Here is a 27,533-nt window from a genome sequence, read left to right as displayed (position 1 = left end):
GTCAATAGTCACAACTTTGCAAATACAGCTAGTCTGAACATCGTGAAAATTTCAATTTCAAGGAGTAATGGGTGCTGATTTTTTTATGCTTTCTTTAGCAGATTTTAAGTACTTTGCAGGGGTGGGTTCCTGCCAGTTCTAACCTCTTCTATAGAAGAGGTTCCACAAATCTACAGTGTCGTTTAGAACCGGTTCCAGTTCCCTCCCCTCTCCCATCCGCACATCATCAAGATGAAGAGTGAGAGGAGGAATTCTGGGAGTTGAAGTCCACAAGTCTTAAAGCTGTCAAGTTTGAACATCTTTTTTTTTCTAAAGGGTTAGGGATGCAAGGGTCTTGTAACTTGACAGCTTTAAGACTTGCACACTTCAATGCCAGAGTTTCTGAGCCAACATGACTGGAGGAGGAATTCTGGGAGTTGAAGTCCACAAGTCTTAAAGCTGTCAAGTTTGAACACCCCTGTTTTTTTTCTAAAGGGTTAGGGGTGCAAGGGTCTTGTAACTTGACAGCTTTAAGACTTGCACACTTCAATGCCAGAGTTTCTGAGCCAACATGACTGGAGGAGGAATTCTGGGAGTTGAAGTCCACAAGTCTTAAAGCTGTCAAGTTTGAACACCCCTGTTTTTTTTCTAAAGGGTTAGGGGTGCAAGGGTCTTGTAACTTGACAGCTTTAAGACTTGCACACTTCAATGCCAGAGTTCCCGAGCCAATATTTTGGTTGCTAAGCAAGAGCGTTGTTAAGTGAGTTTCACCACATTTTACAAGTTGGCCACGCCCACCCAGTCACCTGGCCGGCAAGCCACTCCCCGGTCACATGACCGGCAAGCCACTCCCACAAATCAGGCCACACCTACAGAAGAGGTTCTAAAAAAAATTGAAACCCACCACTTGTACCTTGATACAAGACTTGTTGCAGTACAAATAGTCCTCAACTTTTAATCATAATGGAGACTGTAAGTTGTGACAGTCATTAAGTGAGGCACCTATGTGATTGCCTCACTTAATGACTTTCCATTCCTGCTCTCTCTAATGCGATCATTAAGTGGAGCATGGACTGCTTCAGGGTGGGGAATTCTGGGAGGCCTAGTACAGTCCAGGCCGGCACCAAGTACTGCCCCAGCTCTCATGTGGCCTGCCCCAGACCTCCAAAGGCCTCTTCCACCCCTTGAGGCACCCTGTGCTCCACTTCCCATCCATCAGGATACCTGCAGGCCTTGGGCCTCCTTTGCTGCCCCACTGGGTCCCTGTAGGCCTTGGGCCTGTTTCATACCCTGCTGGGTCCCACACTCTTCTCCATACACCCCACCACCTATTACTGTAGATCTCCTCCTGGAAGCAGTGACTGCCATCATGTGATCTTCTATACAGTGGAGGCTCCATGCCTGAAGGCACCAATTTAGGAGTGGCCGCAGTTCATTCTGAAATAGTGCCTCCTTCCAGGACAAAGCTGCCTGGCCTGCAGGGAAGCCATGGTGGGGCAGAGTGGCCTACTTTCCTTCCCCAGTACAATCTCTGGAGCTCCATCCAAGAAGTGGGCAACATTTCGAAGTGGCTCCAATTTATTACAGCCACTTCCAGTATGATGGATGGAAGATGGGTATGGTTGGCCAATGTAGTATCTTTGTGGTCAGTCATAAGGGCAAGTAGGTTGCCAAGTGCCTGAATTTTGTTAACATAACAGTAGGGGCTCTGCGGCTGCCATAACTTCAAAATCAGGTCATAAGTAGCCTTTGAACCATCTGTCATATCTTTGAATGGTCACTAAGCAACTGATTGTAAGTTGAGGACTATATGTATATTATACCATTTGGGTTAACAGATATTCACTGTTAAGAGTTTTAGTAGTATATAGATACTGACTATTGCTTTCTTCTTTTAGATAGCATGACCAAAAAAAAAAAATCTTAATTACTTACAAGAGTTATTTTGGACGCCATACTGTTCTTTCCATCTTTTAATTCCTATTTTATAGAATTTACTTATTGTAAAAGAGAATTCTCTTAGCCTGAAAAAATATTATAATATACAAAATTTACATAGTTCAGAAAACCAGGATAAACTGGAAACTGCATTATAAAAACAATTAGGAACTATGTATTGACTATGTTATGTTATTAAGATGGTGTTGAGCCTTAATGATCATATAAGTAAGTTTTCTGCCTAGATGATCTGTCCTTAATCTGGTCCTTTAGATCTTTAATAATATGCCCATCATCTCTCTAAGTGCATACATCTTTCTCCTTGTCAACTTCTTCTTCTCTTTCCTTCTACTTTTCCAGCATTGAAATCTTCTCCAGAAAAATTAGGTGTCCATGTGTGTCCAAAGGCTTGGATGACAGAGCAGAGCTTGTGAAGGCTGCTCTTACCAAAACAATCCAATGTTCCTGAGCTTCATGTGGTTTTAGCTTTCAAATCAGCCTCTATGGGAGGCAATTTTTATTCTTTTACTTCAGTCTGTCACTGTGTCTTATTTTACAGGCAGTAACATCAAGCACACTAAGTGTTTCTCTGTGCTAGAATCTCCCAAGAAGGCTTCATAAGATGTCAAAACTTTAACAATTTCATTAAGAGTTGTGTTTTCATTTAGAACTTTAATTGGACTAAACAGGCCTTGAGGGTGATTGGCAGGGATATTTTAAACAATTGGCTGTCAGTATTTCTTCAAAGAAAGGCACAGATTATTCGATACCTATTAAGTTTGAGGGTTCTGTTTCCTGATCAGGATTTCTTTTTTCTTTTTTGCATAAAAGCATTGATAAGGAAGAAAAACCTGCTTGATCGATGTAGCCATATGCCTGTTGCTGCCCTTTGTCCTGATCTACTCCCTTTATTAGATTGCATTTTAATTTGCATGGTGCTGTTATGCCTAGTTCTTATCACCCTCCATGACAGTATGCTGACTAGATGCAAAAGAGGACAGAACTCCTGCACTTTTAATAACTGTGTGTAAATTGGGGTCATGCAAGTTACAGATACTAAAAGTGTGTTCTCCATTTTTGCGTCAAAAAAAAAATCAAACTCATCTACTGAATTGCTTCTAAACAAAAGCTGTTAATTTTCATGATCATGCAAGCAGGATATTTCCTATTAAGTTCTCAATGCTTTTACAATTGTTATGTTACAAACATTAGTAAAAATGTTGATATCCATTTATTTTGTTTCAAAGCATAATTGAACCTGGGAATTTTTAGCTTGGTTTTGTTTTGTTTTCTAGAGCCTAAATAATCACATTCTGTTATGTATTCAAGACTATCCCACAAAACTATCTTGAGATGTGTCAGTTTGGAATGAAACATTTCATTTGCAAATTCTTTTAAGGACAATCTATGATATATTTCATTGAATTAAATGGAATTTATTTCTCAGCATTAATGCAAATAACTGTTTTTTTTTTAAACTAAGGAATCCATGTATCAATACAATTGTATATTGTCTCTTTCAATAGGATCATTTTCTGCCTCCAGAGATATTAATCCAGCACACAAACCCATAAAAAAATTAAAGCTGCCATTCAGACCACTCAGAGCTATAACTGCTTACAGCAGATCGGGCTATCATATCATATCTAGGCTCCAACAGATGACCACTAATTGAGAACAAAGAGTTACTGTTTTCTGTGTCTGTCAGCTGTCATAGAATGGTTATCTAGAATTTTGCAAATCAGATGTGGTAACCAATGTTTCCTCTAAACTACGCGCCTGCGCAGCCGCACACATAACAAGGAAATGCCGTGAAGTTTCAAACTGCAGCGCAGTGTTTTTTAATGTCTTAAAATATGACTGAAAATATCCCCCCTCCCTCCCTTCTCTTCTCTCTCTCTCTCTCTCTCTCTCTCTCCCTCTCTGCACCGAACTCTCTCTTCTACTTGTGATTGGTGAAATCAAGAAAGACTCCGCCCAGAGACAGATGACGCTGCAGAAGGGAGAATTCCCATTGGTCCTATGGGGCTTCGTTGGTTCCTGGGAAAACGTGATTCGCTGGTTGTAGCCTGCTTTTCTCTGACCATCCGGGGTTTCTCAGGCATTGAGTGTCTGAAGCCTCGTTCTGGACTGGGCAGTCTTTCTGCGATCCCTTCGCTTTGGGGAGAGAGGGAACCAGCGTGGAATTGGACTGTCTGAGCCATAGGGGTCCACGGGATCTTGAGACTTGATTTTTGAGCAGTACCAATCCTTTCCACTCTTTCCTTTCCCTTTCTGTCCTTCTTCTATCTTCCTTTTCCTTTTCCTGTCCTTTCCTTTTTCCTTTCCTTCTTTTCCATTTCCTTCCTTTCTCCTTTCCTTTCCATCTTTTCCATTTCCTTTCTCTTTTCCTTTCCTTTTCCTTTACTTCTTTTCCATTTCCTTTCCTTTCTCTTTTCCATTTCCTTTCCTTTTTCCTTTCCTTCTTTCCCATTTCCTTTCCCTTTCCCTTCTCTTTTCCTTTTCCTTCTTTGCCATTTCCTTTCCTTTCTCTTTTCCTTTCCTTATTTCTTTTTCCCTTTTTTCTTTTCCCTTCCCTTTCTCTCCCTTCTTCATCCTTTCCTTTCTTCTTTCCCATTTCCTTTCCTTTTTCTTTCCTTCTTTTCCATTTCCTTTCCCTTTCCTTTCTCTTTCCCTTTCCTTTCTCCTTTCCCATTTCCTATCATTTTTCCTTTCCTTCTTTTCCGTTTCCTTTCCTTTTTCCCTTCCTTTTCTTCTTTCCCATTTCCTTTCCTTTCCCTCCCGCTCCCTTCCCTTCCTTCCTTCCTGGGGGTCTGAGGGAGAGGGAGGGGACACTTTTCCTCCTTGCCCCCCTCCCCAACATCTGCTCTGATGGCAATTATGGCTAAAAAAAACCAGGTGCTCAGGCATGAAAATGTGCCGCTCAAACACTATACTGTTCTGCATACACTGAAAAAAAATTAGAGGGAAATTGGTGGTAACCCTGAAGCAATACTTATTTATAATTAAATCTATTACCATCCTTTTGCCCAAAACTCAGTAATACGACAGATCTTATTGTATTCATTTTTATTGGAAGATGTTCATTTATAATTTTCTTTTAAAAACTTTAAAGAGAGATTAATAACTTTCTCTACAGCAATAGCAATAGCACTTAGACTTATATATTGCTTTACAGTAATTACAACCCTCTCAAAACAGTTTACAGAGTCAGCATATTTCCCTCAGCAATCTGGGTCCTCATTTTGCCAAACTCAGAAGGATGAGTCAACCTTGAGTCGGTGAGGCTCGAACTGCTGGCAGTTGTCAGTCAGCAGAAGTAGCCTGCAATACTGCATTCTAACCACTGCACCAGCATGGCTCAGTATAATTTGACAATTTGCCCATGTGTGGGGATAACAATTCCTAAAATCACATAGCAGTATAATAAACACTGAACTGGGAAGGCTGCATTACTATATTCTTCTGCATTGATAATTTTATTATTTATTATTTTCTTAGAACTTCCCAAGGCCTAGATGGGAGATGATGGGCAATTTTCTTCTCTTGGAAATCTACACAACTGAATTTCAGACACTGCAGCAACCCTAATCCCAGGATCTGAGAGAAGAAATTGGGATGACCTTCTTGAGAGTGACCAGATGCTGTGTTTCATAGCTCTCATGATGTAAACCCATGTATATGATGTTGGGGCTATAAACATACTAGTTATGCTATTTTCTATTCTGCTGCCCAGTAGAATGCCTTTCTGACCTCCTTGAAATGTTGGTGTAATCTCCCAGTCTTTCAGTTTTGGGGGATTTCAAATGCTGTGATCTGGGTGGGGATTTTCTTGGTAGTTGCTCAAGACTTTTTGGCTACCATATTTACCATAGAAGAGTCCCAGGTAACCACTAGTCGAACCCATACAAGCAACATCTAAAGGAAATTGCAATGATACCAAAATGAAGGCATGATGAAATTTTCAGACAAATGTAGCTATTATGTACTTGTGTCTGACATGGGAGGCATTTTTTGCGATATGTCATCATTTGCCCCCAACTAGCCCTCCCTCCAGATTCTCATGCATACAAGAAACTATATATCTGATCTAATTTTTGCTTTGGAACAGATGGCCCATGCACTGCATATGAAAGATGTTAATTCTTTGCCATAGACAGACCATGTTCTGTTTATCCTACAGATTGCTGCTATGGCCAAACTCCATAAGGACGTAACGTCCACTTTGGGTGCCTTATGGATTCTTTGTGTTTTTAGCAGTCACTTGAGGCATTAGGTTTCTGATAGTAACCAAAAATTGGCAGGTAATTACTCAGTCAGCCCTTAAGGTTTGGAAAGTGCAGAGTCCATAAATTGGCTAATTAAGTTAATTTCACGAGTCGGTCTAAATGTCAAAGAATGTATAGTCCCAACTGTTGGCATGGCTTAATTAGGGGCATTGCCTCTCTCTCTCTTTTCACAGAGAAGCACTGACCATATTTGCTCTGTACTACCATCACTGCTGGCTTGTTCTGGAATTAGGAGTTTATCAAAATATGGTCCATCATTAGACTGACGGTTGACAGTTATTATATACTTAGGCTCAATATTACCTGGACGTATCTTAGGTATATAATTGCCTCATAGTCTATTTCACGGCTGTCAAACTCTCAGCCCGTGGGCTGGATACATCACAGTCACAGTCACAGCCACGCCTGGGTAAACTAAGGGGGGAAAGTCCTGATACATCATGTGACACCACCATGACAACGTGCGTTTGACACCCCTGGTCTATCTAGTCTGTTAGAGAAAACCATAACAGAGCTCCTGGTTTCTACTCTTTCCCGTGTTATTTAACAGCCACATAAAACTACTGGAAAACCACCCATCCATTCAGGATGAATTTATTCAATTCAAGACATCCAACTATATATCTCCATCTTGGACTGAACAAGAATGTCTTGACTCCATATTTGGAAAGTCTTAGGATTTAAAGACAAAACAGCTCAAGTTAAATTCCAGCAAGACAGAGACACAGATAGAATCCAATATAATTACATCCAATATAATTATATCTTAATTGTTTTGACTCATCTGAAGGGAAATGGTTTGGGTTTCTGATAATTCTCCTGGACTCATAGTTCCTACTAGAACACAGGCAGATTGTTCCAGAAACACTTACGTATATCTAGGCAAAGATCTTTGCCTAGATATAAATGTTTCTGGAACAATATGCTTCGGCAACTATCACTAGTATCCTTATCATCTCACAAGTGAATTACTGGTAGGATGCAGGTTAGCAGAATTATGTTAGAAGTTGCATTAGTTTCCATTAGGTTTCCAAGTACAGACTGCTGGTTATTACCTATAAAAGCATTTATGGATCAAGTCCCCGTTTCTTATGGGGCTCACTTGCCTGTGGAGACAATCCTGATATTCTGTTGTTCCATTCAGAAAAATCATGCTTACAATTCCATCTTCTTGGGTGGTTGGGGGACAGTTACTTGGAATCTGTCTTTCGTTGTGGCTGCTTTGATTTTTTGGAAGATGAACCTTCTGCACTTATAGTTCTGGAAACTGAATGAAGACTAACAGATTTCAGAAGACAGGTTGGCAGAAATGCTGATGCTATCATGTCCTGATGTTTATAGTTTTACATTTAGTTTTTTGTTATGAACCCTTGGACACTGACACTGGAGAAGAATGTGTGGTGATTGATAGTCTGTGAGTGGGAAGTTTTTTGACTTACATTCCTTTGGTTTCACATTCTCCTGAACTTTTAATTCCTTACCTTATAAATGTTCAACTTCTGACCCTGAAACTGGATTCTATACACTTCATTTGCTCTAGACTATTAACTTCCACTCTGAACCATAACAGCCTCCCCTTTGGTTGATCACAACCAACATATTTACAAAGTATGCTTTACAAATAACACATAAACTGCATAGATGCCTCACCTGATTTACAACCCTTTATCTGCTATAACTTTATCTGCTACTTGTTTGCTCATCTATGAATAAGTCAATAAAGTCCAGAGGCTTAGAAGTGCTTCTTCTCTGCCCACATCTAACCTCAGCTGCAGGTAAGACAATTAATTTGTTTTTAGGACTATATGGTTAACAGGGACATATAACATTCCAGATCTGAAGCAAAAAAATGTGCTTTAGAATAGGCATGCTACATACATCCTCCTTGTTATGCTCTCGTTACTTGTCAAAATAATAGAATAGAATAACAGAGCTGGAAAGGACCTTGGAGGTCTTCTAGTCCACTCCCCTGCTTAGGCAGGAGATCCTATACAATTACAGACAAATCATTGTCCAATCTCTTCTAAAAAACTTCCAGTGTTGGAGCATTCACAACTTCTTGAGGCAAGTTGTTCCACTGATTAATTGTTGTAACTGTCAGGAAATTTCTCCTTAGTTCCAGGTTGCTTTTCTCCTTGAGTAGTAGTTTCCATTCATTGCTTCTTGTCCTACCCCCAGGTGCTTTGGAGAATAGCTTCAGTCCCTCTTCTTTGTGGCAGCCCCTGAGATATTGGAACACTGCTATAATGTCTCCCTTAGTCCTTCTTTTTATTAAACTAGATATATCAAGTTCCTGCAACTGTTCTTCATATGTTTTGGCCTATTTCTTGGTCTGGTCAACTTTGTAGAGCTGACAGATCTCAGGAAAATAAGTGTTTGAGGTAAGGAGGCACCAACAGTTCAATCACATCAATTGTGAATCATCCAGTTACCTCTTGTTGGCATCTTCTTGCCTCAAACTACATGTCCTAAGAATCCATAGCCACTACACAACCTCAAGAAAAGAAACAATTTAATTAAGGAACCTCTGACTGGCACAGTTCGTATACCTCCTCTCCCTGTTCCTGATTCAGGCACAAAGTACTCCATATCACAAACGATAAATCAAGCCTTTATTATTGTAATGCTGTGTTTAAATACCATAAGAATCTTGTAATATTTGCAGCTATATAAACATAATGAAATCATCACCTGTCTTGGGGATTCCTTTGTCATCAGAAAAAAAAATCTTCATTTTTATAGGAAACTAGCTGGTAACCTGGTGTTGCCCAGGTATTTATTTATCCTAATTCTGTATTAAATAGGAAAAGCCCTGATTTCAGCAACAATTAAATTAGTTACAAATGTTTTCCATGTGCCCCCAGAAGCATCAAGGAAAGTGATACCACCTTGTTGTTTTGCTAGCTGATCCATGATCATTTGGTATGCTTTTTTAAAAAATCTTGATTTAGAAGGCTTCTTGTCCACAATATTTGCACGAAGCTGTTCAACATTATAGTTCTTTTTTTGTATGTAATCTCCATGAAGTACGTCATGTTTGTCTTGTAGTGATGCAGACAGCCCGAGTTGCAGTGATGTTTTATTGATCATGACCATACAGTTGTTCTCAATAATAATCAAAGCCTTGTTGAAAATGTCCGGACCAAATGTAATTTCTAATGTTGGATTTTCCCCCTTACCAGAGGGAGCCCCCTTGTGGAGTTCTATGAAGCCAATACCATGGCAACTTCACTACACTGTACAGTATAAGCCATTTTACAACAGTATGGTAGAAGCCATTTTAAGGCAAAATAGGATGTATCTTAACAGAACACACACACTGAAGGTTGTTAGGGGTGTCTTATTCCCACAGTATTTGTTTCTAGAACGTTTATTTATTATTTATTTATTTATTTGAACTTATTAGTCGCCCCCTCTCCCCACAGGGACTCGGGGCGACGTACAAAAGCAACAATCAAAACAGTATCATACACGTTAAGTCACCTGTGTACCAAGTTTGGCTGAAATTGCTCGAGGCGTTCCCGAGTTATGCTGGAACACACACACACACACACACACACACACACACACACAAAGCCATTTATATATATGTAGATAATTTTAAATATTACAACTATTATTATATGGAATTATATATTATTCTTATATTATAATGTGGGAAATATTTCTCCAATGATATTTTAAAGCCAATTTAATATGTAAATTTCATGACATACCGTATTTTTCGCCTTATAAGACGCACTTTTTTACTCCAAAAAAGAGGGTAAAAATCTGAGTGCGTCTTGTAAGCCGAATGTAGCCACTGGGTCATCTGAAAATGGGGCAGGCAAAGAGGGGGCTGCAGAGATCGTGATGGCTGGAAAGGAGAGAGGTTTCGCTTTCAGAGCTCCCGCTCGGCTGGGCTCCCGAGAGGGCTTAGGCGGTGGTGGCGGTGGCAGCGGCTCCTCACATTGCTGGGACACTGCTTTAAGCTGCCCTCCTCCTGCAAACGAAAGGTGCCTCAAGGCTTTGGCTCCTGAGACCGGTGCGCTGCCATCCAAAATGCTGGTACCACGATCGCTGCAGCGCCCGCTTTACCTGCCGCTTCTCGGGCAGTTCCAGGCGGCAGAGATCGTAGTAATAGCATTTTGGATGGCAGCGCACCGATCTCAGGAGCCAAAGCCTTTGAATTGAGTTTGATTGTGTTCCATCTAGCGTTCTCCACCCCCAACCCCAAATCTCTCCGGATCCGAATGATGGAACTGGAAGGGAGGCAGGGAAGGAGGGAGGGAGAAAGAAAGGATAGGAGGATAGGGAAAGAGGAAAGAAGGCAGGCAGGCAGAAGGGAGGGAGGTGCAAGGAAGGAAGGAAGCATAGATAAGCAGGAGGGAAAGAAGGCAGGCAGGCAGGAGGAAAGAGGAAGGAGGGAACTGGAAGGGAGGCAGGAAGGAAGGGAAGGAGGAAGGGAGGGTGGAAGGAAGGATAGACAAGTAAGAGGGAAAGAGGAAAGAAAGCATCTGAATGTACTAAACACGAGTCTTCAGGGAAAAGATGGATACATTGTGAAAACTCAGCTGTCAGTTGATCTTAATGTTATGAAATGAAAAGTATGCCATTTGCAATTAACTTGGCATAAAATAATTCATTTGCATTTAATTGTTATTGTTCAAAGAATGTTCGGAAAAATGTTCGGCCCTCCAGCATGTTCACTTCATCCAATCTGGCCCTCTTTGAAAAAAGTTTGGACACCCCTGTGTTACATGGTTGACATAAAATTGTTCTTAAACTGCTGTTAACTTTATACAATTGATATAAAATATTTTACTATAGTATTTGGTTCAGAATCTTTTTTTCTAGATTTTCCTCCTTTAAAATTGGGTGCGTCTTATATTCCGGAGCGTCTTATAGGGCGAAAAATACGGTACTTCCCTTTCTCTTATATCATAATACTTAAAGCCTAGTTCAAATATCCTGATTATTTTTGTAATTGCTTTGATTTTGACTAAGCTGCGAGAACCCAACGATTAAAATATGGTTTAGGACTTACCATGCTGGGAGGATATAACTGTGATTTATTCAATAAATCAGGGTTAATCAAGCCATCACATAGCATCACAGCAGTGGTGGGTTTCAAAATTTTTTAGAACCTCTTCTGTAGGTGTGGCCTGCTTTGTGGGAGTGCTTGCCGACCATGTGACTGGGTGGGAGTGGCTTGGCAGTCATGTGACCGGGTGGGCGTGGCCAACTTGTAAAATGTGGTGAAACTCATTTAACAAAGCTCTTGCTTAGCAACCAAAATGTTGGCTCAGGAACTCTGGCATTGAAGTGTGCAAGTCTTAAAGCTGTCAAGTTACAAGACCTTGGCACCCCTAACCCTTTAGAAAAAAACCCCAGGGGTGTTCAAACTTGACAGCTTTAACGCTTGTAGACCTCAACTCCCAGAATTCCTCCTCTCGCTCTTCATCTTGATGATGTGCGGACAGGCAGGGGGAGGGAGCTGGAACCGGTTCTAAACGGCACTGTAGATTTGTGGAACCTCTTCTATAGAAGAGGTTAGAACTGGAGGAACCCACACCTGCATCACAGCCACAGCAAAATGTGAGGATTGAGACGGTCAGAAAGGGCCACTGAACCAGTCACATGGGATTTAGAAACTTTGAGGTGTTATCATGTAGTATAGAGGAAGAAAGGTACTCAAACACTTTTAAGTTGGATACTATTCTTTAAGCAGTGCCATATTTCACTCTTGCCTTCCCAAATAAATACCCAGAGTCAGCCTATTCCTACCCAAGAGAAATCAGAGGGGGGGGGGGAGAATCAACATTAACCTTCCCAACAATTAAACCCATTTCATATTAACGATCAGTGGAACAGGGCTATCAGATGCAAACACCCAGCTAACCACTAGAAGATAGCAAAGGCAAGTTTTCAGATTTTTGCAGCCAAGATCTAATAGCCTGAGAGTAGAGTGCCATGATTCAGATATTTAATGAAGAGGAGGGAAACTCAGCTTCAATTCCTGTCACCAATAGAAGATAGAGTAAGTGATAAATTAAACTATTATCTCTTGATGCAATTGTTATTTTTTTGCCCTGGTGAAAGCCAGTTTGGTTTAGTGGTTAAGGCAACAAGCTAGAAACTAGGAAACCTTAGACACAAAGCCTGACTGGCTAGCTTGGGCCAGTTCCTCTCTGTCAGCCCTAAGAATCAGGCAATGGCAAACCACTTCTAAAACCTTGCCAAGAAAACTTCAGGGACGTGTCTAGGTAGTTATTAGGAGTCAACATCAACTTGAAGGCATCAAAACATAATATGCCCTTAATGCTATTCAGCATTGTGTTATTTTCACTGATATTATCTGAGGGTTATTCCACAGAGCAACCTTAAGTTGCTTGTCATTCAACTAAAACTAATTGGAAATGAAGAAATTGGCTTAAACATCTGCTTTCAGATTTCAATCCACTCTTCAGCTTTGGCAACAATGCTGGCCAGGTATTCTATTTGGGCAGCAGTTAATATGACCTGACACATTGCTCTGCTTTTTTATTGCTCCTGCCTAAGCTAGAAAAAAAAATCACCAATTGTTTTCCATTTCGTGGATCGGTCTTTGACAAAATGTGGTTTTGATTAATAGGCGTTTTATAATCATGGGTTATAAATCCAATAACCCCCTTTCCTATTTTATTCTACCAGTCCAAAGGCAGTCTGGCAGCTTTACTGGTGGAAGAGTGGGCAAAAATGCTTTGAAGTACTTTTAAAACAATATATGAATGTCAATTATGAAGACTCGTTTTGCCTTTAAGAATACAAGGCTGGCTACAAGTTGGAGAACCACGTTTTACAAAAATAATCACAACTGGTTGGGGTTGCATAATACAATCAGCCATAAAGCCATATATTACAAACTAAGTTTATCCAGTATACTAACAAATATTATGGATTTTGTGACTCTGGACAACTTACACATCATAGTCTTCTATAAGGTTAATGGGGTCAAGCAAAGAATGGATTTGTGTTGTTTATTTTCACCAAATTCCTTTAAAGATAAAAAGTCTTCTCTGTATTCTCGAGCATTAGCTGTGGCTATTTCTAAATTTCTATCCATTACCATAAGGTAGGAGTGTCAAACTCATGGCTTGTGGGCCAGATGCGTAACACCCCTGGTTTAGTGAAGGAGGAAAAGTTGTGATATGTCACATGATGACAATATGACGCCGAGAGTTTGACACCCCTGCTATAAGGGATAATGAAAGCATGTAGTATCCTGGTTAGCAGCCTGAGGAGAAACTGATGCTGTGACTTCTGGAAAACAATCAATTGATTGTTTTCATTTTAAGCCCAGAGAAATTATTCTGAACTGCCAATGTCTCTGTTTGCTGATGACCTTTAAAGAAAAGCTTGTATTTTCCTAACATTCATTCGGCTAGCTGGCTTCCGTCCATTTATTCAGCTCCTCCCTAGTATTTTATGCTCAAGCCCTGGAATGAAAAGATCATAAATATTTAAATACCTGTCATTCCACGACCAAAATAATTCACAAGAGCAGTAATTTTAAAAAGACAAATTATGAGCACTTGAAATCAAAGTTACACCTCAGGCAAGAGTTCCTGCGAGATAGATTTGTGCACCACATCTATAACAGCTTGAAAAGCTACTCCACCAGCAATTTCTCTAAATATATAGCAGGACTTCCCTCTGTTCACATGCTTAGTCATTGGCTTGTAAGAACTGTACACTTCAAAGATTTAAACATTTTAAGCAAGAGAATTCAGATATTTTATAGGTATAAGATATCCATATATTTTACCTAACCAGGTTTGTTAAACTATGCCTTATCATATAAACCATAATTGTCTGGATTCCCCCAATACATTAAACCAAATTGGCTGCTTTTACATATAATATTAAATAGCGACTTTATTAACCTGACTGTGCACCCCAGGTCCTGCTGTGCTATGCCAAGAGGATGGGCAAGTCATTGTGATATGAATTTAATGATGAATGTGAAGACACTGCCAAAATGAAAAAAAAGAGAAGAAAGCAAACTCAATGCCAGGACAAACCATGAAAATTGCCTAGAAAAGGAAGAGAAGCCAAGAAAGACAGAAATCTCAGAAAGAAATTTAACAAAGAGTTTCAGAAAGTTAGAAAAGGTAGAAAGTAGTACTACAATAGCATCTGTAAAGACACTGAAGATGGAAACAGATAGAAAAACAAGGGAATCTTTCAAAAGATTTATGAACTAGAAGGAGGTTCAAACCTCAAATTGGTATACTAAAGGACATCAATGGACAGATAGTAATTGATTCAATGGAAGAAGTGTTCTCAAGAGAAACTTATATATCGGCCAGGAAACCATCTAACAAAATATGGAAAACAGACCATCTCTAGGTTAGCAAACAAGTGCAACAAGGCTTCATATTCTCCTCTTATTTATTCAACCTATATAGGTAGTCCTCATTTAATGACTACAGTTGTAATTAGTACCTTCATCATTAAACAATGTAGTCATTAAACATATGACCACTCTATTATGGAATATAGGAACTGACACAGAATTCCGGGATCAAACAGAAAAGGTTTATTGCGCAATAGATTCAGTCCCTACACAAGAAAGCAGGACTGAATCCCGAAGGATTCTTTTGCAGTTACTTTTGTACATACTTTTGACATCTTATGACTACATTTCCTGCCTAAGTTTCCTGTCTTCAAGCCTGCGGTTTGGCTAGGTGTTATTTAAGCTTCCTCTTGCAAACCCTTATTCTGTTCACTAAAGTTTCCTCTTACAGAACTCTTAACATGCTCCATTATAAAGACAGTTACATATATTTAAGATTCCTATTATCCCATATTATTTCATTCCATCTTAAGTCCACCTAGCAGAAATTCTAGCAGTCTAAATTCTACAGCAATTCTATCTCAGACCTTTGGAAAGATTTGGTAAGTGGACAAAAATGCCAAATCCAGGCTAAACATGTGGCTGATTTTGTGACCAGTCATAATAATATTTTTTCTTCGCTGTTTTCTTTCTACTTATCTATTCATATCACCTTTTAGAATACTTGGACTGCAGTCAGTCAGAGTGACATATAATTCTTTCTAAAACCTGTATCTATTTCTTCCATTATTACCATTTACTGGAACTTAATGCAACTGTCACTAATTGTATAGATTCCTAGTTTCATATGTACCACACCAATAGATACTTCCTGATATACATTTGAGCCATTTCATTCATAATTAAACCTCCAGCTTGCTGGAGAGAAATCTCATGAATGTCAAAGCTCTGTCTCCTTCTCAACTGTTTTTGCAGCAAGGTTCATCTCAATTCTTCATCTACACAGTTGAGATCATGAACCCAATATTCAATATCCAAAATAATTTATTCTCAAGGACCTGCAGAGCCTAGCCAGTCACACGAAGGATAAGTTAGCAACGGCTCCCAAGGCTAAACAGCTCTCACTGTCACACACAGTCTATATCTACTATACCTTACAGGAACAAAGACTCAAATTACAAACAGATTATTGGTTACAAGCACTCCATATTCAGATACAGATGAAGTCATGGTAAAATAAGCATGTATATTAGAAAAATAAGCAATTTCTCTTTAAAGACTGATGAAGATATAGACATTTATGTTTTAACTCATTCAGAATACACACATATAAATACATATTTATTGCTATGTGTGCGTGTGTGTGTGTGTAATGTAAATTTATTTAAATAAATTTAGATTAAAGTGGATTTGTTCATTATCTCTAAACATAGGTGCAAAGTCTGAATCTGCATATTCAATTATTTCCTTCAAAAATCTTGATGGGACTCTACACGATTTTTCTAAAAACTGTCAACAAATTACCAAGATAGGGTCTTATTTTCTTTCAACCCCTGAAATAAGTGGTTCGCCTTATTTTCGGGGAGGTCTTATTATTTTTGAGGTGCAGGAGGCGACAAGCGTGATCACCTCATAGGTGCTGCAATGCAATATTTTCGGGGAAGGCTTATTTTAGCGCCTGCGCTCAAAAGCCCGATTGGATTTATTTTCCAGGGAGGTCTTATTTTCAGTGAAACAGGGTATAATATGTGAAGAATAGAAAGAAAAATATTCTATATATTTTATATTCTACCTATATATAATAATTGAATTAAATTTAAATTAAAACAAAAATATTTTTCATCTTGTCTTGCCTAGATCTTTATTCTTGCCTTGTTTTTAAAGGGTGGTTCCTGCCACTCAATCACAGGGTTGGACCTTATTCCAAAATACACATTTTTTGTATTAAAAGTATTAAAATAACATTGTCAGAGGCTAAGATAATTTTATGAATATTATATAAACTTACAAAATACTATGCTTATTTATTTTAAAAAAATTATTGGAACACTATAAAGTGACACAGGTCAAATGTTAGAATTTTCCTATAAATCTGTGTTTTTCTTAAGGTAGGTTTTATTCAAAATATGTTGAATAGAGCAATTCACAAATGTATTTATCATCACTGTAATTCTAGTAGCTGCTGGACTGTGCTTAGTAATCGTTCTTTTACTTATAATACTTTTTGACCTCTACATACTGTAGATATATATGTAGAGATATCATGTTTTGGCCTCTTTATTCTTTTCTCCCTCTGTTAATATGCATAAAGATACCTGCCAAAGTATTTATTTGATTAATATTAATACTAAGGGAGAGGGGTGGTTAAGAAATAGGAAGTAAAAATGAATGAATGAATGAATTCCAGTCGTACCAATGAAAGCTTATGCCATAATAAAAATTTACAGTACCATTAGATTCTCTTTTTGCTATAGTAGCCTGATAAAGCTATCTTTTTGGAATAGGATTATTTCTTGTAATTGCATTCTAAAAACAACCTTCACAGATTCATTTAAATAATAATTACAGGAAACTGTAGGACATAGTATTTTAAAACTATATTTTAAGGAGAATCTTTAAATAATATTCTTGAAACAGAATTTGAAAACTCCAACCTGAGTAATCAGTATATACACCTAATTAGTACTGTGAAATGCCTTTTCTTTTGCCAAGTTCTAAGTACTTCTTCAAATAAATACTTTTGAACACAATTTAACCACAATTAAATATCCTTGCTGCAACATTTCACTGTGATTAAACATGCCAAATAAGTATTGAATTATGGTACCTTTATATTCAAACCCTTTCAAAGTTACTACAGAGACATATATAGTTTAGCCTTCCTCCAGAAATTAAAAATAACATATTTAGTATACTTTCCAATTTTATTCTCACAATAATCTTATCAGGTGGATAAATTAGGACAGTAATGGCTAACCTTTTCTGCACTGAGTGCACATGAACCTGGAAGAGAACAGCTGGCCAATGTGCATGCACGTAGCAACCAGCTGCTTTTCCAGGTTCCATCATGTACATGTGCACCGGCCAGCTGGTCCGGCATACATGCGCACCAGCCATCTGCTCTCTTCCAGGTTCCGTTGCACACCTGCGCACTGGTCAGCTGGTCTTTCCACAAAGACCAGCTGGCCAGCACACATGTGCACAATGGAACCCGGAAGAGAAGCTGATGACAGTGTGCATGCCCACAGAGAGGGCTCTGTGTGCCACCTCTGGTACGCGTGCCATAGATTTGCCAAGGAGGGCTTTGAACATGAACTTCCTCAGATCTAATCCAAAATTCTCACCACACTAAGGTTCTCAGATCTGGGCTGCAAAAATTTGGCTAATCATTAAAACTGTCAGTATTTCTTAGCCACCAAGTTTTGTGCTTTGGAAACCTGGTCACTCTGCTGTGCACCATCTTTTTAAAATAGTATTTACTTAACTACTTAAAGGTAAATTTTAGCATTCAAAATGGAACCAAGTGAAGTTAAATGCTTCATGTTTCTATTATAAATTAGTTAAAAGCTACAGAGAAATTGGTGTTGAGTCACGAGAAATGCATAGAAGTCAGTCGCATTAAATCATTATAGAATTTGATTTAGACGTAGTACAGTGAGTGAACCCATCTTCTAACCAGCTTTGGAGAACTGGCGGGAGATCAAGACACACTGAGGTATATTTTAATTCCTCCTTCTAGCTTTGTTTCTGATTATTCTTTTGTCTTTTCCTTCTTGGCAGGTGAATAAAGAAAACTTTTCAATTGGTTGCCATGTAAAGCCCTTACCCAGCAACTGAGAATTCACTATGGAAAACAATTTTACTTTTTTTTAAAGTGCTGCCTAGGTTTCCTTTTTCCCCCAGACAACTTAAGAAAGCATGAATACTGTTGTACCCAACCTTAGGGAAAAATCTGAAATAGGGTCTTTTGAGTAAAAGACCTGCCAGCTGAAATGCCACAGCATCATTTCCATTCTTCGGGAGCTCTATAAATTAAAGACAGCTTACTTCTTTATATCTTATCTAGACTCCCTAAATTTTGCTGCAGAAGTCGCTTTAACTCTTACTAGACATGTGTTTTTTTGTTTGTCTTTTTATTTCTCCTGCAATCTGATGAAGTCCTCAACAGTATTTTTAAAAAGCATGACCTAAGCAATTCTTAACACATTTATTATCATGTGAGGGCACAATTTTTTTTTCTTTTTAAACCAGAATGTTCCAGAAGTTCAATGAATAAATATTGTTTCAAATAGAATTCAGCTGCATGAATGTGTCAGAAAAATTCTGGGGAAGAATAATTTTGATGTTTAAAAACTTCTCTAAGCTGCTCAACATTTTATGCTAATCAAGTCCAAAGTTGATAGTTGAAAATGTTACTTTAAATTAAAAGTAAACTATTTCCTTCACATTGATTTATTAATGAGTTGATTCTCATTATTTCTACCAAGCTTTCTGGTCCTGAATAAGAGGTGGGATATAAAACAAACAAACAAACAAACATGGGTTTATTATACGCATAGCCTTTCAGGGATAATTTGCTTTATTTTCTTCTCATAAAACCCTGTTAAAACTGTCACTAAGTTTACATGTACTGTTTATTCAACTGTTTATTGAATAAACTGCACTTGTTAAATTCACACAAACAAGTAGCATTATGCATGAAAAAGCATTAAAAATGATCATGAAAACTCTACCCATTTTGTACATGCAGTTAATGAATATTAAGAAGGAATGGAGTTTCAATTACATTTGCATCCATCTTGACTTTTTAGAATCTTTTCTCCACAAAGTCCCTGAGCATTATGACTAACAATATCATAACAAAAGTCACAAAGCCAGTTTCTTGCTATCTTCTTCTTGACTGAATTATTATCCAAAATCTGTTGGCTATAAAATGACACCAGGAATATTTCTCTGTTATATAAATAGTAAACTTTTCTCTAGAGCAGTGGTTCTCAACCTTCCCAATGCTGTGACCCTTTAATACAGTTCCACATGTTGTGGTGACCCCCAACCATAAAATTGGTGTCTCGGTTCCTAAGACCATCGAAAATATGTGTTTTCTGATGGTCTTAGGCGACCCCTGTGAAAGGGTCGTTCGACCCCCAAAGGGGTCCCGACCCACAGGTTGAGAACCACTGCTCTAGAGCTTTGTTCTATTTTTGAACTTAAATACGGTTTTCCTTTTTTCTGGTCCTTGGCTTACTCTTAAAAACCTAGAAAAGCAACATGCACTTATTAAGGGCATTAGAACTTTACAGAACTTTGACTATTTGAGAACATTTACAGCTAAGTAATCGAATACTACAGACCTCTGAATGGGGTCACGTAAATTGGCAACACATTCTATAGCTACAGTGCTATTCTAGCTCTTTCCAGGTGTGCCACATTGAAATAATAAAAAGGCTATATTATGAGATCTAGTTATTGGCAGTTACTACAAGTGGAAGACAATGGAAAGCAAATTTATGAAGATCCATCTATTCATTTGAGCAGCTGTTTGGCATTAGTTTGTCCAAACATTATTTTACTGTTGAATATTCATATAACTTGGAATTTGCCCATACAGATATTTGCTAAAGACCATTGAATATGAATGTATCAGTACCGATAAGATTTTCCTGCATTAATGCAAGTGAAATATGTTTTTATGTCTATCAATGCCCCATTTTTTCAGAAGTACTTTCTCAGTAACTCATATATTCAAAATTAAGAGATAAAATATATTATAGAAGCAGCTGAAGCAAGCAATAGATGAATATCATATGGAATTCTAACTTGGATTTCACTTCCATGGATGTGCTAAGGAGTTATTGCCACCCAATCTAGGAATAGGTGTATCAGTACACAAGATAGATTTGAGCAGAGTCCCTGCTATTAGGTGCTGTTAAAATAGCTGAATCTGTTCCTATGTATCTTAATTCAAAAGGAAATCCCATTCTATTCAATGGAGATTAATTTAGTCCCAGAACTCTAATTATTCTCATGCCATTTTGTATATTTTCATTTGTGCCTTTTTGTGTGTGCATAAGAGATCATTTCTGCATTCAAGAAGAATTCAAAAGCTATTTTACACCACAATTATAACAATTTTAAAACTCATAAACCTGCAAAAAATGTATTACCAAATTAAGTGTATATCTGACTTTGTCACTAAAACACAAACACTAAAACACAAAACAAACCCATCACTTGTGACATTTTGAGTACTACCCATTAATAATTTCAACTAAATCTGAAAATACCTCTTATATATTTGTTTTAATTTAGACAATTCAACAACGTGGACTTAGGGACTCTTCCACTACAATGAATACTGCAATTGAAAATCTACCATCTATTTGAGGGGCTGCCACAGAGAGGAGGGGATCGAGCTATTTTCCAAAGCACCTAAAGGCAAGACAAGGAATAATGTTTGGAAACTGAACAAGGAGAGATTCAACCTGGAAATAAGGAGAAATTATCTGACAGTGGGAGTTTCATCACTGGAAGCTTTCAAGAAGAGACTGGACTGCCAACTGTCAGAAATGATGTAGGGTCTTCGGCTTGGGTGGGGGGGACTAGATGACCTCAAGGTATCTTCTGTTAATGTTAATCTATTTATTTATTAGATTTATAGCCTACCTTTCCTACAGGAGGTCAAGCCTTTATAACTACACTTTCCGATTTTCCTCCACAAGTCTGCACTTGGAATGTTGTTCTAGCTGAAAATCATTACCTTGAAATTACCCCCTGAGTTTCTATGCATATGGGTAAATTTGAATCTGGATCTTCTAAATACAAGGCCTTACTACAGAGCTGCTATAGTACCCTGGCTGTCTGTATTCTTGAATAATTTAATGTATTGTGCCAGTGAGAAATATAAAATAATAAAATATAGAAACAATACTTTTTTCGGGAATTTGGCAATCAGTGGTGGAATTCTATGACTTCACAACTATCATGCAAAAATCAGTAATTTACGCAATAAGCCATCATTATCTTTTTCAGGTCTACCCAAATGTGTGACTTCCCCTAAGATGCTGGGATTCACTGCTTCCATACATGTGCAACATGTGCAGTGATTATCTTATGCCAGTGTCAAAATCTTGGCGTCACATTGCCATCACGTGACATTTCATGTTTTTTCCCCCTACGGAGCTGGGATGGGCCTGCATGTGATGCATCCGGCCCACGGACTGCCAGTTTGACACCCCTGTCTTAAGTCATAGTTTTGGAATGAAGATAATCATCATCCCATGATTTGAATTAAGTTTGCACAGATTGATCAAAATAAATCAATCTCTATCAAAGACATGTGACGTATTACTTCATTATTTGGTCTGGTATCATTTTATTTAGGATAATTGCATCAGAAAGCCAAACACTCCATTCAAATATAGAAAAATGCTGCACCTTCAAAACACATGAACATTTCAAATTAATCAGATATACATTTTTCTTTCACAGAATTCTATACAGAAAAGGTTTCTGGATTCGGAGAAAAGCCAGGCTATTTTAAATCTGACATCAAATGCATCAAAGAAATATAGGCAAAATGGGCCCTTGCTGGATGATTCCAAACATGAAGGAAAACATGAGTAACATGTGCATCAAACACAATCTGCAATTATCTCATGTGTTGTGACATCATCAAAGGATGCAAATTATTACACAAATGATGTAAATTATGTAACTTTCATTATGATACAACTCCTGCCAAATCAATCATCAGTAAAAATCCTATCAAATTCACACAAAACCTTTGGATGGCTTTCAAACGTATCCTCCCTATAAATCTGAGGCATAATTTAGTTATGCCCAGGTTATGCCACCTCCTCCTAGAATCCCAAGCTGTTTACAAGAGAATGCTGTAACTAAAACCATCATAAAATAACATACAAAATTACAACAAATAATAAAAATCCACTTGATTACAGTATATCAAGAAGGTTCATAGTTGCACAATGCCATAATGCAATATTTATTTATTTATTTATTTATTTATTTATTTATTTATTTATTTATTTATTTATTTATTTATTTATTTATTTATTTATTTATTTATTTATTCTTCGCATTTCTAAACCGCCCCCTCTCCCAAAAAGGGACTCATATGGTTTCATATGCTGCATAAAGGCAATCAATTGTGGCAACAAACTTTATATAAAACATAGCATAGCACAGAAATCCAATTATAATTTTTCCCCAAGTCAACCACTAGGCATTTCCCAATGCCTAGAGATTTGGCTAGAGAAGAATGGGCTTCCGTTCAATCCCAACAAAGGGCACCCAAAAGCAAGTTGCAACTATTCAGGGCCTTCACCCAGTTCAACTTTTGAGCCAATAGCATCTGTTTCTGGATGATGAGACCCTAGTCATGAGAATACATCCATTACTGTAGAATAGTATTACTGCAGAACAGGGAACCTTGGTCCTTTTATGACTTGTAGACTTCAACTCCCAGAATTCCTGAGCCAGCCAGAATGTTCTACATGGAGCTGCACTTGAAGAACATTCAAGATTTGCAACTGGTTCAGTACACGGTGGTGCAAGCAGTTCTGAGTGCTTCTGTACAAAATGCACTGGCTTCCAATGCATTTCTAGATTGCAATTCAAGATGATGGTTAGTGTCTGCATGGCACAGAGCCAAAGTTACTTATAGGGACTTACTATGTCAGTTTGTTTATCTTACCGCACCAGGAGTGACAATGTGCCCATGTTCCTGGTCTCTTCCTTTAAGCAATGTCATCTTCTGGGACTCAGGAGCAACACTTTAGCATCTGCTTTGTAGACCAGCATTCCAACAGAGCATAGTGGCCCTGTTAGTCTTTCATAAGTGACTACAGACCTGTTTTTCTTCCCTCAGATATTTGAACCTGGTGTTAGGAGAGATTTGTTGGTTTATTTATTCTTTATCAATTACAAGACAGAATGATCTATTTGGATCTCTGACATATGATATAGCGATTGGCTGTTGCTGTAATTTCTTTGTTCATTGATTTGCTTTGCTGTTTTCTGGTATTAAGTTAGCACTCAGAATCACAGTATTGTAATGACATGGGTAGCCATATACATTGTTTAAATAAACAGACAAATATTGGACCCAATGGTTGGAATTCAGAAATGGGAAAAGTGTGTAATCCTACACATCAATTACAAAAATAATTGACATTAATTTTTGATTTGCTTCCCTCCTATGGTTTGCTGGTTAAGTTAGATTGAAGCAGCTTCCCTTTTTTAGTTTTGATAGTTTATTATTTATTCCTTTTATTTTATTTAGTGCCATTTGACGTCAAACAAGCTCTGGGAAATTCACAGGAATTCAATTTAGAAGTGGCCATATCTTCTGGCTCCTCCCACTGTTTGTTATCTTAACATCAAAAGGAAAGAAATAAGTAGCTTTTACCCTTCATAGGGATAGCTGGTTGATTGCCTTCGGTTTTAAGGGATTCATCCATGCCCATTCCTTCAGCAGATCAGTTAAGAAAAACCCATGTGTATTATTTTCTATTTATTAATTTGCCATGGTATCTCACCAGGAGATGTACATTGCTTTTGTTTTCTTTTAGTATATTTTCAGGTCTACCTTCAGGTGTCAATATCTGGCCATTCGTTTACATTGATTTCAATATTACTTTGCAGCAATATCAATATTAATGGCCTTTTCATTAACTTTACCTAATTGCGTACCCTGCTGTATTGAATTGGATTGCAATTTACACATTCTATTAGCCTGAAGATATATGCTAATCCAGTATATCTGATCAGTATCAAATTTGGAAAGACTGAAAGAGCCATAGAAGTAAAAAGGCCAGATCCTTCCCTGAAAAGTTTATTATCAAAATAATGACAAAACGAGACAAGAAGGAAGAAAACAAACAGAAATCATAGCAAGTTAAGATAAACCAAGATAGGTATCTAAAACATGCTTGGAAATCCTGTTACATACCAAGTCACATTAAAAACATGTCTTTTTAAAACAAATGGATCTTAAATGAGTGTAATATTATTTTTTCAGAAATATTCAATGCTAGAAAAAGCCCAAAAATTATAGGATGCAGATTAGTCATCATGTAATAACAGAACATAACATTGTAGAAATATTTTATTTGTAAAAATTAAAGGCAGGGAAGCATAATCCAAGCCTATTTCTTTATAGCAAATTTACTAATTTTGAAGTGAACCAATTTCAAGCACATTTTTACATGTTTTGGCCATTATGAGGACAATTAAAACTCTATCCTATTTGCTTTTCCCATCTTCTAATTATAAGTTACTGAGCCAAACTAAAATGTGTTTTGATCTAAAATACATAGATTAAGGGCAGCTCAGTATTAGAATGTGCTCTATAGAAAACTATAGCTTTGCATTTTAATTAGTTAACTTACAGCATCATTTAAACTTGTTTAATAAGCTCACTTGGCTTGTTTATATATAAACTAAGGCAACTTACATTTTGGAAACATTTCTATACTATTGATCACTAATTATAGATCCAGGATTTTGTACCATGCCTAACATCAATGGCCCCGCTAACCAACAATTTTTTATAGTATGAGGGATAACGTTTCAGTGCTATTTTCTGTAAGTTTTTTTACATTAACTCTTAGACTGTGAATGAATGGCAATTCATTAAAAAAGGGCCTGATATTGCTCTTGTATACATCCTGCATATCAGTGCAGAAGGAAAAACTTGCACACACAGACACACAAAGTCGGATATTTGCCAACCCCAGAACCTTGTCAAACTTACCCTCTGCTCATTAGCATGTAAAAATCCTACTAAGAACTTACTGTACTGTATGCAGTGGCTGATCTCACCTCTACAGTACAAGCGATCTTAAAAGAAAAACCCACCAGATTGCCAGGGATGAGGGAGGGAGGGACGGAATGAAAGCAACCCACGGTGTAAAAACATGCTTTCCACACACCGAACGGGATTGCTTCTACTGGAGGGCAAATCTTACTCTTCCGTTTCTTTTTCTAGTTCTAGGCAAAACCTAAAAGCCCATGAAACTTAAGAACAACCTTTGTACGCGATCGCCTAAAAGCATCCAATGCCAGAAGGGTAGTAGTATCGTGCACCATTCACCTTGATGCGGAACGGCGGGCGGATTTTCCACAAGGCCACACCGAGATTCCCGAAATCTTATCGCGGATCCCCACCCCAACCCCGTCACCCCCCAGCTCTGCCAAGCCCGGTCACGCACCGGCTGCCAAGGGCGATCTCGGGCTCTCCTCCCACTTTCTCCTCTTTCCCCTCCCCTCGGCTCTGCGCCGTACCTCGCGTCCCACCCATCCTGCCCTTCTCCTCTCCGCTCGGGTACCTTCGGTGTGGCAGCTGGAAGAGAGGATGGTGGTCGGCGGTCGGAAGAGGTAAGGCAGGTAACGAGAAAAGCATTTCATCTTCCAGCGGCAAAGACGCATTTATGTAAAAGTAAGGGGTAAACAATCCTCCCGCTCCATGGGGCTGGGCAGGCAAGGCTACATGATGGATGCATTACGGAATCCCACCAATTGCTGAGCGAGCTAAGTCACCACCTCTGTTGCCGGACCCCATTTTTTGCCATCAGCCCCAGCGAGGACCGCCTCGGATTTCTGCAGGCGTCCAGCGCCAACTCTGAAGCCCCCTAGCAAGCAGAGCGAGGTTCCTCATTGGCTAAAGCGCCTCCCAGCAGGATTTGCTGACTAAGTCCCTCCCGCTGGTAAATACACAAGAAGCAACGAGGGGACTTGCGTGCCATAATCCTGGAAAGCTCGCTCTCGGTGGGGAAGATCGGCTTCACTGCGCGGGCGTGCAAGATCCTTGGAAATTGCCACGGCAAGTTTCAGGGCGCTAATTTTGGAACGAAGCGCGGACGACTCCGCCAGGCCGACTTCTAAGGACTGTCAACATCAAGGTTAGCACTGCATGTAAAGGGCAGACTCCCCGCAATGTCAGCTGGACTGGACGCAACCTCAACCCAGAAACCGAAAAAGAGGAAAACTCTACAATTCAGGAAGGTCGCCCGTTAAAAGAAAATCGAGGACGATTTGTATTCTTATTACAGGATGCCTTTACTCTGAGGTGTCTTTTTGTTTCCGTGGTGGAGAAATTTAATAGAAGCAAAAGACCAATGCCTATTGGACTAAAACATGCCAATATTCATCTGTGCAAGGCTACTTTTTTAAAAAAAGTGGTTAGTTCAATTGAGTGTATTCCTTAGAACATGTGCATGGGGGACGGGGATATTTAGCACAGTCTTTTCAATGTTGCCTTGGGGTTTTTTTCTTTCCTTTTGGCAGCAAACCGCAACGTATTTTAGAAGCATCTTTACTGTGGAATGCCTTTATTTCTTTCATCTTCATTCCTGGCTCATTAGTGAAACAGAGTTAAAAACATCAATGAATGTTTTTTTAGCTGATTAGCATCCAAGGATAGTCATAAATACTCTATACACATTGCCCCAAAGGTGCTTTTTCAAGAGGCAACTGGGCTTCCTGTTTTTTCTTTGAAGATGTTTCGCTTCTCATCCAAGAAGCTTCTTCAGCTCAGAAGCTTCTTGGATGAAAAGTGAAACTTCTTCCAAAAAAAAAGTCCAGTTGCCTCTTGAAAAAGCACCTTTGGGATAACCATGACCTGGATGACTGAAAACCCCCATAGACATCTATATACACTGCTACCCATTTCATGAGCTGACCCTGTAATGGCTGGGATTGGAAAGCCACATCACCCTGGTCAGTTGCTATCTCCCTAAAAACCTGGTAATGGTGGCTCTGTGCCAATGGACTGTCAGAATTACCATAGCAGCAATGCTAGAGATTTGGAACAGATATCAGCAGTAGGAGCAATAAATTTCGGGCTGTATGTTTTCTTGATTTAAGGATGGGTTGATAGCACTTCTCAGTAGAGAGGAAAGCACCCGAGAAATAAATTACTAAGTATTATACTCAGAAAAATGCCATAGAATTATAGGATAATAGTGCAATCATTTATTCATGTTTATTTT

The 27,533-nt window shown here is 38.5% G+C and overlaps 1 protein-coding gene across 1 annotated transcript in view; it reads right to left on the bottom strand.

Moving 5' to 3' along the window:
- Nucleotides 1–27,099, bottom strand: part of PPP2R2B (protein phosphatase 2 regulatory subunit Bbeta) — a 284,774-nt gene extending 257,675 nt beyond the window's left edge. The window contains exon 1 of the mRNA XM_081936016.1: nucleotides 25,872–27,099. Within this exon, the coding sequence (XP_081792142.1) occupies nucleotides 25,872–25,971 (100 nt within the window). The 5' untranslated portion in view covers nucleotides 25,972–27,099. The remainder of the gene's footprint in view (nucleotides 1–25,871) is intronic.
- Nucleotides 27,100–27,533: the final 434 nt, after the last annotated feature.

Source organism: Natrix helvetica, assembly GCF_964273705.1.
Source record: "Natrix helvetica genome assembly, chromosome: 1".
In the NCBI taxonomy this organism is placed as follows: Eukaryota; Metazoa; Chordata; class Lepidosauria; order Squamata; family Natricidae; genus Natrix; species Natrix helvetica.
Note: the sequence above shows the minus strand (reverse complement) of the source record. Positions and strands in the feature narration are given on the sequence as shown.